Source organism: Chlorocebus sabaeus, chromosome 10, assembly GCF_047675955.1.
Source record: "Chlorocebus sabaeus isolate Y175 chromosome 10, mChlSab1.0.hap1, whole genome shotgun sequence".
NCBI classification, from domain to species: Eukaryota; Metazoa; Chordata; class Mammalia; order Primates; family Cercopithecidae; genus Chlorocebus; species Chlorocebus sabaeus.
This window is the reverse complement of record NC_132913.1, coordinates 97,890,283-97,906,662: the sequence shown is the minus strand read 5'-3', so window position 1 is coordinate 97,906,662 and position 16,380 is coordinate 97,890,283. Positions and strand designations below refer to the sequence as shown.

At 38.7% G+C, this 16,380-nt stretch overlaps 1 protein-coding gene across 3 annotated transcripts in view; it reads left to right on the top strand.

The window, feature by feature from the left end:
* The first annotated feature begins 815 nt into the window (after nt 1-815).
* Nucleotides 816-16,380, top strand: part of LANCL1 (LanC like glutathione S-transferase 1) — a 45,530-nt gene continuing 29,965 nt past the window's right edge. Inside the window, exons 1-3 of one of the 3 annotated variants that reach the window (XM_007966136.3) lie at nt 816-888; nt 1,199-1,295; nt 5,809-5,926. In XM_007966136.3, coding sequence (XP_007964327.1) covers nt 1,215-1,295; nt 5,809-5,926 — 199 coding nt within the window. In that variant the 5' untranslated portion in view covers nt 816-888; nt 1,199-1,214. Of the gene's footprint in view, nt 1,296-5,808; nt 5,927-16,380 lie in introns of all 3 variants that reach the window. The other 2 variants (XM_007966135.3, XM_073020048.1) reach the window with 2 other exon arrangements.

Here is a 16,380-nt window from a genome sequence, read left to right as displayed (position 1 = left end):
CAAGGTGGGAGGGAGTTGGGGTGGAAATCAAGCTTCTCCAGTTGGAGGTGTGGAGCTAGGACCCTTCGCTGAAATTGGTGAGAAGGAAAAGGAGAGAGTGAGGCTGACTTTTTAACTGAACTCCAAAATTCTCAGCAATAGAATGGGCCTAATATGTACCAGGTAGGATTTAATTTTAAATGAAAGAAAAATGTTTCAGATAGCAGGGACTGTTAAACATTGAAATTGAATGTTGTGTAGCTCCTGCTTTGTTGGTCTTCAATATTTTTTAAAGAGCTTTGTTACACAGTATTATCGTCTAGTTGAGGCTAAGGAGCAGAATAAATTTCCTGAGAGCTGTAATTTGTGTTTTCATGTGCTGTCCCCGAAGTATTATCAATCGCTATTTGATATCCTGTCCTTTGGACATATTTTTGTTGTTGATAATAATGGTGGTGTTTTGTTTTTGTTTTTTTTTTTTAAGAAATGAAAGAAAAAGTTTGGCACGTCCCTGGAGAGACATTACCCCCGACCCCCCCGCCAATGTTATCTATTGCGAACAGCAGAAATACCAGTGTTCAGATCTAAAAGCAGTCTTTTCTTCTCCAGATTTAAAAAAAAAAATCTACTTCTTATGACTCTGGACTTAAATTTGACTTCTTAAAAATAAGAAAAATTAAAGAAGGGTAGGAAATATTGGTCACATCTCCGCGTGATTCTAGGTCCTCACTTCTGCTACCCCGTAATTAAAATACCCTGTGTTATCCTTTAGAAATTACACTCCTGTCTCTTTAACAAACTGTAAGCGAGACGGGGGAGGGCCTCGGGAGCGGCGAAGGCTCTGATTGGTCTTCCTGGCAGAAACTGGGCGGTAAAAGAGCCTCCTCTGTTATTGACCGGGGCTGCTGGGTGAGAGGCCAGGGCCGAGGGGGGCTTCAGGACGCGGGAAGTGCCCTTGCTTCAAGTCGCGGGCGTGGGAACGGGGTTGCAAAACGGGTCCCCTTCATCCGGGTGGGTTAAGGGCCCTGGCAGCCTTTTTGCGAAGGCGCCACGCCCTAGCAGTTGGGCCGCAGTGGGCCCGAGGTCCACTCGGACCGCCGAGACCGCTCGTTGGCCGCGGAGCTGGAGGAAAGGGGATACCTGGGCGCCGGCCGCCGCCCTCGCAACTCGGCCGAGGCCCCTGTCTCAACCTAGTTTCTCTTTTTCCCCTGTTCTGCAGGCTCGCTTCCGGCGTCATGGCTCAAAGGGCCTTCCCGAATCCTTATGCTGATTATAACAAATCCCTGGCCGAGGGCTACTTTGATGCTGCCGGGAGGGTGAGTTTGGGATATGGCTGCCTGCATCCCTGCCTCTCCCCACGATGTTCGGAAAGGAGCTCATTTTTGCCTGAAAGAAAGAGTTGAGCATCCCCCTTTAAAAAAAACATGATTCGACGATAAATATGTAAATTATTTAAAAATATGTAAATTATTTAAAAATACATGGGCCGGGCGCGGTGGCTCAAGCCTGTAATCCCAGCACTTTGGGAGGCCGAGACGGGCGGATCACGAGGTCAGGAGATCGAGACCATCCTGGCTAACACGGTGAAACCCCGCCTCTACTAAAAAAAAAAAAACACAAAAAACTAGCCGGGCGAGGTGGCGGGCGCCTGTAGTCCCCGCTACTCGGGAGGCTGAGGCAGGAGAATGGCGTAAACCCGGGAGGCGGAGCTTGCAGTGAGCTGAGATCCGGCCACTGCACTCCAGCCCGGGCGACAGAGCAAGACTCCGTCTCAAAAAAAAAAAAAAATAAATAAAAAATAAAAATAAAAATACATGTTAATATATACAATTGGAGCTCCAACATAATGTTGAATACGTCATTGTTAACATTATTGAAATAAGCTCAATTATTGATAGTATAAATTTAAAAAATTGGCAAATACGTAGTTTACTATGTGATTGGCATTTTTTATGTATTTTGGTTTGCTGCTTAAAGAGGTGAAGAATCCTAACAGTATTCACATGTGCCATGTTATTCCTTTGTGATTACACACAAGTGTGGTCAGGGTAATGATGAGAGCAGACGGTGGTGTGTGGTAAGGACATCTTTAAACTCTTACTGCTAAGAGAATTTGGGGACATAGGAAACTTGAAGTTGTTTGTACCAGTGTCACTCCACAGGACATACCCACAGCTAGGGGGAAAAAAAAAAACACTTGTAAATTAAACTGGTTAGCATGTCACAAATCACTGTGCGAAAGAGAACCTGGATGTAAAATACTAGGGGCCTGTGTTTTCTCATGTCTTTTTGAGTGAACATAATGATTAAGAGGGAATACAGATATTTTTAAGAATACCTAGTTTTGGCTGGGTGCAGTGGCTCACGCCATTAATCCCGACACTTTGGGAAATCAAGGCAGGAGGATTGCTTGAGGCCACGAGTTTGAGACCAGCCTGTGCAACCTAACAGGACCTTATCTCTACTAAAACTTTTTTGAAAATTAGCCAGGTGTGGTGGAAAACTTGTAGTCTCAGCTACTTGGGAGGCTGAGGCGGGAGAATTGCTGGAGCCCAGGAGATTGGAGGCTGTAGTGAGCTATGATTGCACCACTGCACTCCAGCCTGGGTGACAGAGAGAGACCCTGTCTCTAAAAAATAGAAAAATAAAAGTTTTGAAAATGAGTTAAGTTGGAAACAGGGCACACACTTTCAAAATTTTACTAGTTTATTTCTTTGAAACTTGTCAGCCATGCAAAAGGCATTTTATATGATATAATGGCCTTACAGATTTCATCCCTGTCAAATTAATCTGTGGGTTTGATGGTTCTGTGTTTTTTTCCTTAAAGCACTTGTCACTTTACAGATTAACTTGGGTCAGTAATGCAGGTAGGAGGAATCAAAGAGATGAAGAAGAGGTGTAGGGTAGAAGGCTACCAAAATGTATATGGAATTGGAGTCAATCTGATTATTTTAAGACTAGTATTAAGCTGCCCAAACAAAGCTTTTTATAATTATCTTCAGGTCAGATGGATTCCCTTTGGCCATTTGGGCCTGCATTCTTCCTAAGTGTGCAGATTCTCAAGGTGAAGTATATGTCTTGTCTTGCTGGAGGAGGACTTGCTGCTTCATGCTGACTTGGCAAAGAGAACACTTGAGGATTGTCATAGTGACAGAAACCTTCAATAAAATGTAGCTGTTTAGGCTGCCTGTAAAGTAAATGCTTTTTATGAATTTAACCCTTTCTTTCGTTCTTTTTTCTCTTTTTTTTTTTTTTTTTTCTGAGATGGAGTCTCATCCTGAGCCCAAGCTGGAGTGCAGAGGCACCATCTTGGCTCACTGCAACCTCTGCCTCCCAGGCCCGTGATTCTCGTGCCCCAGCCTCCTGAGTAGCTGGGATTACAGGTGCACAACACCACGCCTGGCTAATTTTTAGTAGAGGTAGGGTTTCACCATGTTGGCCAGGCTGGTCTCGAACTCCTGTCCTCGAGTGATCCACCCCTCTCAGCCTCCCAAAGTGCTGGGATTACAGGCATGAGCCACTGTGCCTGGCCGAATTTAACCCTTTATTTTAATGGGAAAAATGCACAAATTTAAACCCTGACCCAAGAGTAAGAATGTAATTTATTTCCTAATGTAGTTTTTGGACAGATCCTAGAAAGAAAGTAGCATACCAGTTCTAAAACTGTGTGATGTTGAACACAGGGTATCAAACCCTGGAGATCTGTCCTCCTTAATTTCTTGGCACAAGATTTCAATAAGGAACTGGTCTGTTTTCTGGCATCGGTCAGGAAAAAAAAAAAAAAGGACTTTTAAAGACTTCAGATTATTGCTAGAGTTTGAATAATTTGGTGGTCTACCACAAGCAATCAATATTCTCACAGAGGTCACCTTTATTAAATGCAGAATGTGCCAAACAGAAAGTAACTTCCCTTCATGAGGCTGAGACATTCTCATCATTCTTGATCTCTTGAAGGCCAGGCAAGATGATAAATTATATATGATCTATATACAGTAGATGGTGTGTTCTCAATGTAGATGCACTCTTCTATCTAGCTGAGATTTATAGGCCTTTTATATTAACCCTGAAGTATATTTTATCCTACTAAATGTATTTTCAAGTCTGGTTGAAATCTTTGCAGAAATTGTTAAATAATGGGAGTGTATCTGTCAAACAATGCAGTTTCTTCTAAAGAGTGTGAAATAAGGGATCATAGTGGTGCTCTAGCTTAAATAATCCAGATGTGGTTGAAAGTCTGGTTTGCTTTATCAAGGATGCTCCCCCAAAGTGAATCTTAATGTATTTTTAAACTATTGTTGTTAATTCTGATACTGCCTTCTTGCTGTTGTCAGTGTTAAGATCTTATCCCATTTTTAAAAATGAGATTCTGATGTGAGTGGTTAGGTTTATTTCTGCAGTCCTTACATGGTAAAATAAAGTGTTTATACCCTTGTAACATCCACATTGTTCTGAAATTTTAATTGCTTTGTGAAATTCAAGTCGTAGAATCACAGCAAGTTCTTAAAATTATTGAGGGATACAATAAAGTTAATTTTTTTTTTTTTTTTGAGATGGAGTTTTGCTCTTGTTGCCCAGGCTGGAATGCAATGGCACGATTTCGGCTCACTGCAACCTCCGCCTCCTGGGTTCAAGGGATTCTTCCGCCTCAGCCTCCCTAGTAGCTGGAATTACAGGCATGTGCCACCATGCCTGACTAATTTTGTATTTTTAGTAGACATAGTGTTTCTCCATGTTGGTCAGGCTGGTCTCAAACTCCCAACCTCAGGTTATGCACATGCCTCAGCTTCCCAAAGTGCTAGGATTACAGGAATGAGCCACTGCACCCGGCCTAAAGTGACTTTTTAAGAAACTGATTCAGCGTATGCAGAAGTTTAAAATTATTTTTCATTCGCCTTTAAGAAGAATAACGTAATGATTGTGTGAGCCTTACTATTTGCACAGCATCTGTGGACCTTCATATGGGTGGTACTGACCCCAGAGCCCCAGCCTTAGTGGATTTTTCAATCCATATCTAAGCTATTACTTGCCTTAGACCCTTGATCTGCTAAAAAATCAGTATTTACATCCCTGAATGAGAAAGACTTATAATACAGTATTTCATTTAATCCTCAAAGTACATTTTGAAATTGGTGGGGCAGGTATTATTATCCTGACTTTATGGAGGTAATTGAAACATAAGTTCTGAGTTGAGCAAGATCACTCAGCTAATAGCGGGTAAGGATGCAGACAGGCTCGTTCATTGGGAAACATTTGTGAAGCCCCATTCTCTGCCAGACACTGGGTTTATGATGGTGAGTTTGATATTTGTTCTCTTCTGCTTGAGGCTCTTGATACACATGAATTTGTTTTGCTTTTCTTTTGCTACTTTATTTTTTTTTTTCATCATTTTTTAAAAGTAAGAGCAATTAGATGTTTCTTTAGGGAATCTACCTTGCTGCAACTTGAATACTAAAAATCCAGTAGTTTGAAAGCAGCAGACATATGATTTGTGCTTAATTTAATAAAATGACTATTATTATAATAAATATTGCTTTAAATAATAGGTGATTACTATTAAGTGGAAAATTACTGTGAGCCAGTTTATCATTGGCAGTCTGTTTTAGTATGTAACTAAAAATTTTATGTAAAACATTTATAAGTTACAACAGTATTTTATAAATTTTGTTAATGTGATGTTGTTGTTAAGAATAGGTAATAAATTGTTCAGTCTCCCAAGTAGAAAAATATGTCGTAAGTGGAAAAGAAATACCTCTCTGTCTTTGATAGCTTATAATCCAGCAAGCTGGGTGACCCACATTATTTTGATACTTGTTTTCCTTTAATATCTAGCTGACTCCTGAGTTCTCACAACGCTTGACCAATAAGATTCGGGAGCTTCTTCAGCAAATGGAGAGAGGCGTGAAATCAGCAGACCCTCGGGATGGCACTGGTTACACTGGCTGGGCAGGTATGAAGTGCTGACTGTGAGCTGGCATACGCATTGTGCTTAAGAGCCAGAGCATTTTTCCAAGAGCTGTCTCTCTGAATGGTACACCCTTAAATGCTTCCTGCATCTGCATATGAGTAATTGCTTCTGGGAGAGTGCTGTGCCCTCAACCCAACCACAGTATCTTCTGGGTTTTTAATAGTGCCCTGAATTTAGGACATGGTAAGCATATTCATGTAATTCATGCCTGACATTTGGATGGCTGCTATACTTATGAGGAGAAAAATTGATTTTCAATATTACATAGTTAATTTGGAGATGTAATTTCAGTGGCAAGAATTGGGAAGAGTTCCAAAATACATTGCCTGAAGCAGAGGTAATGAGGATTGGTCTCAGGAGTAAAACATGTCCAGAAGCATTTTAAAAAGTTAACCCATCAACCCATACAGAAACACAGGGTAAAGTATTACTTCCATGGACTAATCCTCCTATGCGGTCATTGCTGGTTGGTTTGCAATTGCTGCATTGCCAATCTCAATCATTGAGAGGTTGGAGGAGGTTTAGGAAGAAACAGTACATTGATGTCAAAAAAGGTGAGAAAGAGAAAAAGCAAAGAAGAGACCGGGCGTGGTGGCTCACACCTGTAATCCCAGCACTTTGGGAGGCCAAGGTGGGTGGATCATGAGGTCAAGAGATCAAGACCATCCTGGCCAACACTGTGCAACGCCATCTCTACTAAAAATACAAAATTAGCTGGGCATGGTGGCTCGTGCCTGTAGTCCCAGCTACGCAGGAGGCTGAGGCAGGAGAATCGCTTGAATCCGGGAGGTGGAGATTGCAGTGAGCTGAGATTATGCCACTGCACTCCAGCCTGGTAATGGAGCAAGACTCCATCGCAAAAAAAAAAAAAAAAAAAAAAAGGAGAAAAGTTAAAGAACTGCAATTAATTTACCAAATGTAGAGAAACAAAAAGACAGCTGTGTAATCTGGAAGAAAGCATAGTCTAGAGACTCAGTGTTTCCCATTGCCTTTAAAGAGTGGGCAAGGAGGAATAAGCTTGCAATCCAAAGAATTTGAATTTGATTTTAAGGGAGTGGAATTTGTCATAAAAATGGCCTCACAGCAGAGATTCTGATTCAGTAGATCTTGAGCAGAACCCAGGAGTTTACCTTTTATAACCATCAGTGGTCCTGATGCAGATGGTGATCTATGGACTGCAGTTTGAAAGCTTCCTGAGAGAAATTTATTTATAATAGCAATCTCTTAGTCTTCCTCTTTAGTACAGGTTGAGGATCCCAAATCAGAAAATCTGAAATCCAAAATGCTCCAAAATTTGAAGCTTTCTGAGCTGTGATGTGACACTCAAAGGAAATGTTCGTTGAGCATTTAGGATTACCAATACTCTGATTTGGGATACTCAGCTGGTAAATATAAGGCAAATATTTCAAAAATTGAAATCTAAAACACTTGTCCCAAGGATTTCAGATAAGGGATACTCAGCCAATAATGACAAATGATCCTATTTTTTTAACAAGGGTAGGGAAGACAGATTGAACCAGTAAAATTACAATCTCAGGGACTTTTAAAGTCAATGTTTTGTAAAAATAAGACTGGACTAGATAATGTTGGACCATTCCTTTTTTTATTTTATGATTTTTATGAATTGTAGAAGCTTAACACAAAATGAGAATGAAATGAAAGGATTTTGTTTCAAGAAGGAAGGTATAACAGCTGTCATTTATTATCTACTGTGTTCCAGGTGTGATGTGGTTGATAGATAAATAGTTGAACATTACTATTTATTTAAAATTATCGGGCTTTGAACAAAACAGGGCAAGCACAATACACAGTTGTCTTGAGTTTTCCTCTTGATGGCCATGTTGTAATAATATATAAGGCTCAAACTTACAGATCTGTTTCTAATATATATGGAGTTTCTATTATTTTGTTATTCCTGGACAAAAAAAAAAGACTGAAACAGATCACTAGTTAATTCTAGCACTGATTACAAAAGAATGACTTAAACTTTTAAATTGGCCACTCAGATGTACTCATATTATTATTGTGAGGTGCTTTGTTTTAGGGGGAAAATAAGAGGATTGATTTCAAGTTTGAATTAAGTTTGACAATGTTGGGAAGAGTCATTAGTCAGAACCTTATATTGCTAGGGCTAGTTGAGAAACCAAAAGTTAAAATCTCTGGAGATAGCAAAGAAATTTCACTCCAAAGTAAAATGCAAGTTTGTTTAACTTTTTTTTTTTTTTTTGTGGGGGGGCTGTGCTGGGTTTCTGGCTTCATCTCCTTTGAATGTCAATATTCTTCAACCTTTAATCCTCAAGTATCTATGATATTCATTGCTGGTTCCTGAAAGCAGCTTATATGGCAAGCATCTGAGGCAAATTGGCATAGTTAGCAGTTTAGGATGTCTTTAGTGGCTGGTTGTTTTAGGATGTAACGTAAAATCTTCTAGATAAATTTGCTAATGGTTTTCAAGGCAAGGTTCTTAATGTCTCCTAATCAAACACTGTTAAAAAACCATTATTCCCACATAAAATAGACTGCCTCCTCCAGTGTTTTGATAAGTAAAATGCTACCTTGTGCCAGTGTTGAGACAGTTTAAATAACATAAAGCTCTGAGTTGTATAAGAAACTAAAACTGATTCAACCCCATAAAATCACAGTGTTAATACCTTCTCCTCCTATTATGTTATAGTTTACCAAGTATCATTTATTCATAACTGCAATTTTATTGCCAAGAAATGCATTCACAGACACAATAAAAATATTTGGTGTTGTATGTCAAAGCAATGTTTATATAATTATGTGTAGATTTTTATGTTACTTTGTGTCCCATGTTATCTTTCAAAAAAATGACACTCTTTAGGAAACACGCATTATATTTCTTTAACTTTGTTCAGCATGAGAAAACTGCATGGTTATTACAATTAGTTAGAACTTTAACATCTTATTTTGTTAAATGTCATTCTCCAGTATAAGCATGGGCTGATAGCTAATACTAGTTAGATAGGATTAGGATTTGGGACAGGATTAGGTTCAGCTGTCTGTACCCCAAAAAAGAAAACAAAAGTATAGTGGTTTAAATAACAGTGCATTTTTCTCTCATAAAAGAAGGCCAGAAAGCGTTGGTCAGTCCAGGCCTGATAGTTAGCTTCAGGATGTTAATAGGAACCCCAGTTCCTTTCTTTCTGCTCCATCATTCCTCAGCCTCTAGCTTTTACCTCTTGTTCAAAATGGCTGCTGAAGATCCAGTCATTACATCAGCTTTTCAGGCTGCTGGAAGGAAGAAGAGGCAAAGAAGAATGCATTAATGCATGCTCTGCCTTTAAAAAGCCTTCCTGGAAGTCCCACTCATCATTTCAGTTGTGCTTACTTTGCATGGGCTGGGACCTACGTAGTCACTCTTGTTAGGAAGGAAGGGTGGGAAATGCAGTCTTTTTTCTTGGGTTCTGTTAATAGAGGAAGAGGAGAGTCAACTTTAGGATAAGACCTAGTAATCTCGGCTATAACTTCTATATAACAAGAAAAATGATTTTTTTCTTGACTCCTATATTTTGCACAAGGCTTTTGGACAGTGAGCCTCAATTTTTATGTCTGTTAAAGGATCTGTTCTGTTCACTTTTGGGGGGATTTTTGGGGGGAATAAATTTACCAGTGTCTATAAAAGATTTTGAAATTTTCCAGGCAATATTTTATCTCTTCTTTGTTTCCAAGGAGATTGATTTGGGTTTTGATTCACAACACCTTTACTCTTTTAAGCTTTTTTTTTTTTTTTTTTCCCATTCAATAAGTAATAGTCTTTGCTTAAAGCCTGCCACAGAAAGGAAGTATTACAGGAATGCCAAATCATAAATAATTTTCCTAGAGCTAAGTGTAACTTAAATCTAGACAGGACTACAATTGATTCTAAACTTAATACTGTAAAACATTACTATTTTTATAGCTTTATTAAACAGTTATTTGCCATTCTTTTCTGCTTTCTCCTAAACTCTTATTTTCTGTTACAGAATTATAAAGTTCCTAATTTGTAACATGCATCAATTCATACTAAACCCCATAATTGTATGTCTTTGTTTCTACTTCATGAATCTAAAGAAAGCTACAAAACTGGGCCGCCCAACTTCTTAATACCTCATTCATGGTGCGTCTAGATTTGTCTCAGTTGCAGTTGCTCAGTTGATCTTGAAAATGAAAGGGTTCTAGTGAAGAGATGACACATTCGTGTGTTTAGTGTTAGATGTGTAAAGTTGACCCTTGAACAATGTGCAGTTTAAGGGCACAGGCCCCTGATACAGTCAAAAATTTATGTATAACTTTTGTCTCCCCCAAAACTTAACTAATAGCTTGCTGTTGAGGAAGCCTTACTGATAAATAGTTGATTAACTATTTATCTTTTATATTACATTTTTATAGTATCTTTTATATTTATATTTTGTGTGTTACGTTTAATATGTACTATATTTTTACAATAAAGTTAGGTAGAAAAAATGTTACTAAGAGAATCATAAGGAAGGGAAAATATATTTACTATTCATTGAGTGGAAGTGGATCATTATAAAGGTCTTCATTGTTTTCTTCACATTGAGTAGGCTGAGGAAGAGGAGGAAAAGAAAGGGTTGGTCCTGCTCTCAGGGGTGGCAGAAGAAGTGAAGGGAGGTGGAAGGGAAGTACAAAGAGGCAGGAACACTCGGTGTAACTTTACAGATATGTCGTAATTTCTGTCTGACATTTTTGCTTTTTCATTTCTCTAAAAATATCTCTGTACATTGCCAGTTCTTCCACCATTTGCTTTAGTGTCAGTGCCCATACCATGTATGAATCCGTGTCAGAAAAGAAGTCAAAAGCAGCATTGAATAATCAAAACCCTTTTGCCAGACTGTCTAACGTCAATTTGTTTTCTGGCACTGCTTCTTCCGTATCTTCCTCATCCTCTAGCACTGGTTCATAAGAACTCATCTTCATCAAGTCGCTTTCTATTAATTCCTGTGGTGTGGCATCTATTAGCTCTCGAATTTCTCCAAGATTCATGTCTTGAAGTCCTTCATCCCCATCCCGCACCTTTTTTTTTTTTTTTTTTTTCCCCCCCCCCGTATCCACATCTCTTTCATGATCTCCTTGATTGGTGCCTGTGAAGTCGTGCACACTATCTGGACCCAGTTTTCTCAAGCAAGAATTTATTGTTTCAGCCTTGATGGTTTTTGTGGCTTTACTGTATCAACAATGGTGTCTCAATGGTGTAATTCTTCTAGACTGTCACGATGTTCTATCTGGGTTGTTCCGTAAATGGGTCACATATGCAAAGTGGCCCCCAAATGCTGAAGGAGCTGAAAAACCAAAGGAGGCAGAAAATCCAGTTTGTCAGTAAAGACACCAGCCTGGTCTTGGTTAGCCACAAGGCAGGAAGATCTCAACACTGTTACTCCAGAGACCCAGGGCTTACATACCACAGGGAAAGGCAACCCTCCAAAACAGGCAAGACTACTATGTGTATCGCAGCCTATAATTTGTGCAATAGCACCAAGTTTCCTTTGTTCTTACACTACGGACAGTAACGTAAAAATCAGGAGGCATTCACGGGGCCGGGGCTAATCAGAAGTTAGCATAGAGAATTAGCCTACAAGATAGAGTCACTTTTGTCTCCACAGGGTACTCCATAGCATTGACAATCCATTTCATAAAGTACTGTTTGTAATGAGCCTGAGAGTTCCTTATGAGCCCCTAATACAGAGCCTGAATTAGAGACCTGTTTGGGGCAAGTAGACCACTTTGATGCCTTCAGTGTTGAACTCTTGGGTTCTGGGTAGCTAGGGGCATTGTGCACTATTGAAAAAACTTTAAAAGGCAGTCCCTACTGGCAAGATAATTTCCCTACATCAAAGAGAAAGCATTGGTGGAACAAAACCGTTAAAAAAGGTTCATGTTGTCCAAGCTTTCCTATACAACCAAAAGATTGGCAGCTGGTGCTCATCTTTTCTCTTCAAGACCCAGGGGTTGGCAGCTTTATAAATAAGGGTAGTCCTGATCATAAACCCTACTGCATTTGCATAAAACAGTAGAGTTAGCCTATCCCTTCCTGCCTTAAATCCTGGTGCTCATTTCTTTTCCTTACTAATGCATGTCCTTTGTGGATTTTTCCCCCCAGAATAGGGTTCAAAAACTTTTCAGGCAGATGTCCTTTACCCTCAATTGTTCTTCATTGCACCTGCCACCTCTTGGTTGGCAGAAGCTGCTGCTGCTGTTATCTTGACTTTTTTAAAAGCCAAATCTCTTTCTATAATTATCAAACCAACCCTTGCTGGCATTAAATTATCCAGCTTTAGATTCGTTTTGCTTTTAGTTGCCATATATTGACTTCACATTTTCATGAATCATTTTAGAGTCCTGCACCAACATAAAGGCTACATTTTCAATATGTACTGCAGTTTTACTAAAAATGCAAGGTTTTTGTGCCTGCTGCTGTAACTGCAGTGATGGCTTCATGAATTTCCTTTTCATTCTTTACCATGGTCCTTATGCTGGATTCATTTATCTTAAAATGGTAGGCAACTGCAGCTGCAGACCTCAGTCTATGGTTACATTATATCAAGCCGTTCAGGTATTTCATGTAATGTCATGACTTTTCTCTGTTTCCTGGAAGCACTTTCAGCATCACTAGTGGCACTTTGTGTGTGTCGCATGGTGTTATTCAAGGTTTACAATGTTGCACTAAACACAATTAAAAATATGCAAGAATCACAAGAGATTATTCCTTACTGTGATATGTAATTTACTGGAGAGACAGAGATAATGATCTCAAGCAGAGATAATTCACATCACATGTTATTTTAAGTGGAGCAACACTTGATTTCACATAAGTAGCAACAGGAGGTGGCTAAGAAGTTATTGCTGTAATACAGTGTGCACTAGAGTTAATTTATGAAGTTTTTTAATATTTCATCTTTACATTTGTTTACATTTCTCTTGACTGCAGGTGGCGCCATGTACAGTCTGTATGCATAAGTTTTGATAAATTTTAACTTTCTATAATAGATTTGTGTATATTTTATCCTAGTGATAGACTAGTAACTACATATATTTTTTGTATTCATGACATGCCTTTTTCTTAATTTTTTCAATATTTGTGGTCTACACGGTTCATCTGCAAGTTTTTCCAAATTGTCAACAAATGCCCAAAAAAGTTTCCACTATATATATGTTTTAAATCTGTGTACAAGTAGACCCATGCAGTTTAAACCCATGTTGTTTAAGAGCCCACTGCACTTGGAACTGAAAAACTGACTCCTTTTTTTCCCATCTATCTTTTCAACAAAAATTAAAACTAATTGAAGGTACTTACTAGAATTCTGCTAAAGTACTTCTGAGTGTTAAACATGCTTAGTAAAATGATTATTATAATTAGTTAGGACTTTACAATTTTATTTTGTTGTTTCATTCCCCAGTAGCATGTAGATGGTCTGATAATTAACGCTGGTTCAGATAAGATTAGGATTTAGGATACGATTATTCCAAATAATTCGTATATACAAAATGCTTTGTTGATAAGGGTGATCTGTACAGGTTTAAATAGAAATGTAAAAGAAGTAAGTAATTGCTTAAGAAAGTACTTTACCCTTACTTTACAAACTGTTTTACAACTGAAATTATCTTGGCTTTTATTTTAAAATTGAAGCAGATGGTATGATATAGTAAAGAGATTGGTAAACATGAACTTTTAATAGAACTCAAACATCATTTCCACTGAAACCTATGTATTTACACCCATGAGTTGTCATAGTGCAGTTTTACAAGCTGTATCCCTGACTTTTACCTTTTTTATTCACAGCAGAGGTAAAAGTGCCCTGACCCTGGGAAAGAAAGGAGAGAAGAATTTTTAAAACCCTGTAGCTGTCTCATATTGTCAGAAGAGGCAGTTATTACCATAAATCCCTCTGGTCTCTCTTATGCTCCTTCAGGAATGAGATGTTATGATTAATCAATTTTTCAGACAGTAATTTAGACTTAAATTACTTCTATAATGTTCAGAAAAAGAATAATAAAATAGATTGACTGAATGTTGGTTCCCAAGGGAATAAAGATCATCAGTTTGCAGTTTTATGATCATTTGACTGTTGGAGGACAGGAGTAAGATTAAAACACTCTTCCTGTTGATAAAATGTTACTGCAGTTAACATTTGAATGACAAGACAGTGCTGGCACATACACCAATAACTACTGTTGTATGCCAGGCACCATTTTAAGTGTGTTGCATTAATTCACTAATCCAAACCTCAAAAAAACTTTATATAGCCAGGCGTGGTGGTGGGCACTTGTAATCCCAGCTACTCGGGAGGCTGAGGCGGGAGAATCGCTGGAATCTGGGAGGCGGAGGTTGCAGTGAGCCGAGATGGTGCCACTGCACTCCAGCCTGAGCAACAAAGGGAGACTGTCTCAAAAAAAAAAAAAAAAAAAAAAAAAAAACCTTTATGGCCAGAATACCATTCATATCCTCATTTCACAGATGAGAAGAATGAAGCAAAGCAAGGCTGAGTACTTCATTCAAGGTTATACAGCTAGTGACAATGCTAGGGTTCAACCCAAACAAGCCTGGCTCTTGAGTCCTGCTCTTTACCCTATGAGCATGTGTGCATGTGTGTGTTTACTCTCAGCCTCTACATATGAGTTTATTCTGTACACTTCATAAGTGAAGAAGGTTTACTCACAAACTATAAGATGGAGTAGTTTGAACAATGACAACATGATACTCATGCCATACAAACTTCATAGAAATGGCTAATGACTAGTCAGATTTAAGTGTTTTAGTAAAAGGAGAGTCAGAGTAAGCCCTGATAAAGCATGAAGGAAATTTGGTAAGTAAGAAGGAAACAAGGCTTATTAGGCAAGAGTAATTACTATTTAAAAAGTTATTTAGAATTGAACATAAAATAAACCCTGAGAAGACTTATGGGCATTTGCAGCTAGAAAAATGAAAAACTCTCCAGTGTTTTTCTGTAGAAGGTGTTTTTTCCCTTCCTAATCTTGTATTAATATATTCAGCATGGTTTCAGGATAGAAAATTAATTGGGCCAAGACAGAAGCTTTTCCTCATAATTGCTTGTTTTTGAAAAGGCTTAAAGATCTTCTCAAGTGAATTATCATCCATAGTCTGAAATCAATTGGTAGCTCTTGCAGCTGTTAATAAGTGATATTTTGAACGAACAGCCTCAGTTCTTTTCACCAAAATTCTCTTTTGTAAAATTTAGTACATGGGAGTGTAATGCATCGTGATACTGATGTATGACATATGTCTGCAATAAGCATTGAGTTGTTCATTTTTAGCCTTAATCTTTTCCCAGTAGACTTACAGGAACTATGTATTCACGGCTTGTGTAGCAGGGGACACATTTTAGTTATTTAGGAACCCCATTAAGAGTTGTTATATATGACTCTACACATAGCAGCAGACAGTACAGAAAAATAGCATGACTGGAGGCCCCTTAAGATCAAATCCACTGGTCAGCTACTGAGTGGTTCCCAGTGGTGTCCAGAGATCGCTGGGGACTCACCAGAGAACATAATGCTACCTGCCATGGAGCTGGCCTGAGTTTTGATCCAGGTAGACTGTAGGTGCTAGGGGGGAGAACATTCTAAAGTGCTTTATAAAATGGAAACCACAAAACACTGGTAAGGAATTGTTATTATAAAGGATTAAATGAGCAGATAAAGTGTTCTTGTGTTACAAATAAACATTTGATCAAAAGTATTGCTTCCCTTGCAGATAAAATAGTAGAAAAGTTAAGTAAACCCAAGGGATGGCTGATATCACTGCTGTCTTTGAGAGACACTGAGGGAAAATGCTAGCCCTGACTGCATTGTTTTCCCACTCTTAACTATGATGATTCTTAGGGGAAAGGATGATCAGCTCACACTTAAAAAAAAAAATTCATACAGGACTCTAGGGACTTTAGTTCTGAAAGACATGACCCAGTCTTCTGTAACCGACTCACAAAGTTAATGAGGCTAAAATTGGCATGTATTTCCTCTTTTCAAATATTAAATAACCTTTTAAACAAGAGGATATGTAGCATAATCCCTAGAGTAATATTAACTTGCACTCTAAATGCAAGTCATTATAGTGTTTCAAGATGCTGTTCCTCTGATCTACCAAATGTATGGCCTTTGAGCTGCAGATTTAGCATGTGAGTGTTAGTTACTGCTGACACCAGACTTACTTGAAAGGCGTCACCCTGGCCAGGTGTCTTCTCTTTGCAGTTTGATCTCTTTGTAAGTAGCTCTTCATCAGAGCCAGCATTTCAGTGTTTAATTTGAGCCCTGACCAAGTATCCTTCACCTTCATTAGATGCACCTGTCCCACCCAGCCAGCGCTGTTAGGACAAGTAGAAAGAGCCACGGGCGTGGATTTACGCTGGTTAGAGCACTTCACAATGGCCACTAGATAAATGAATGCAGTTGTAGAGTTT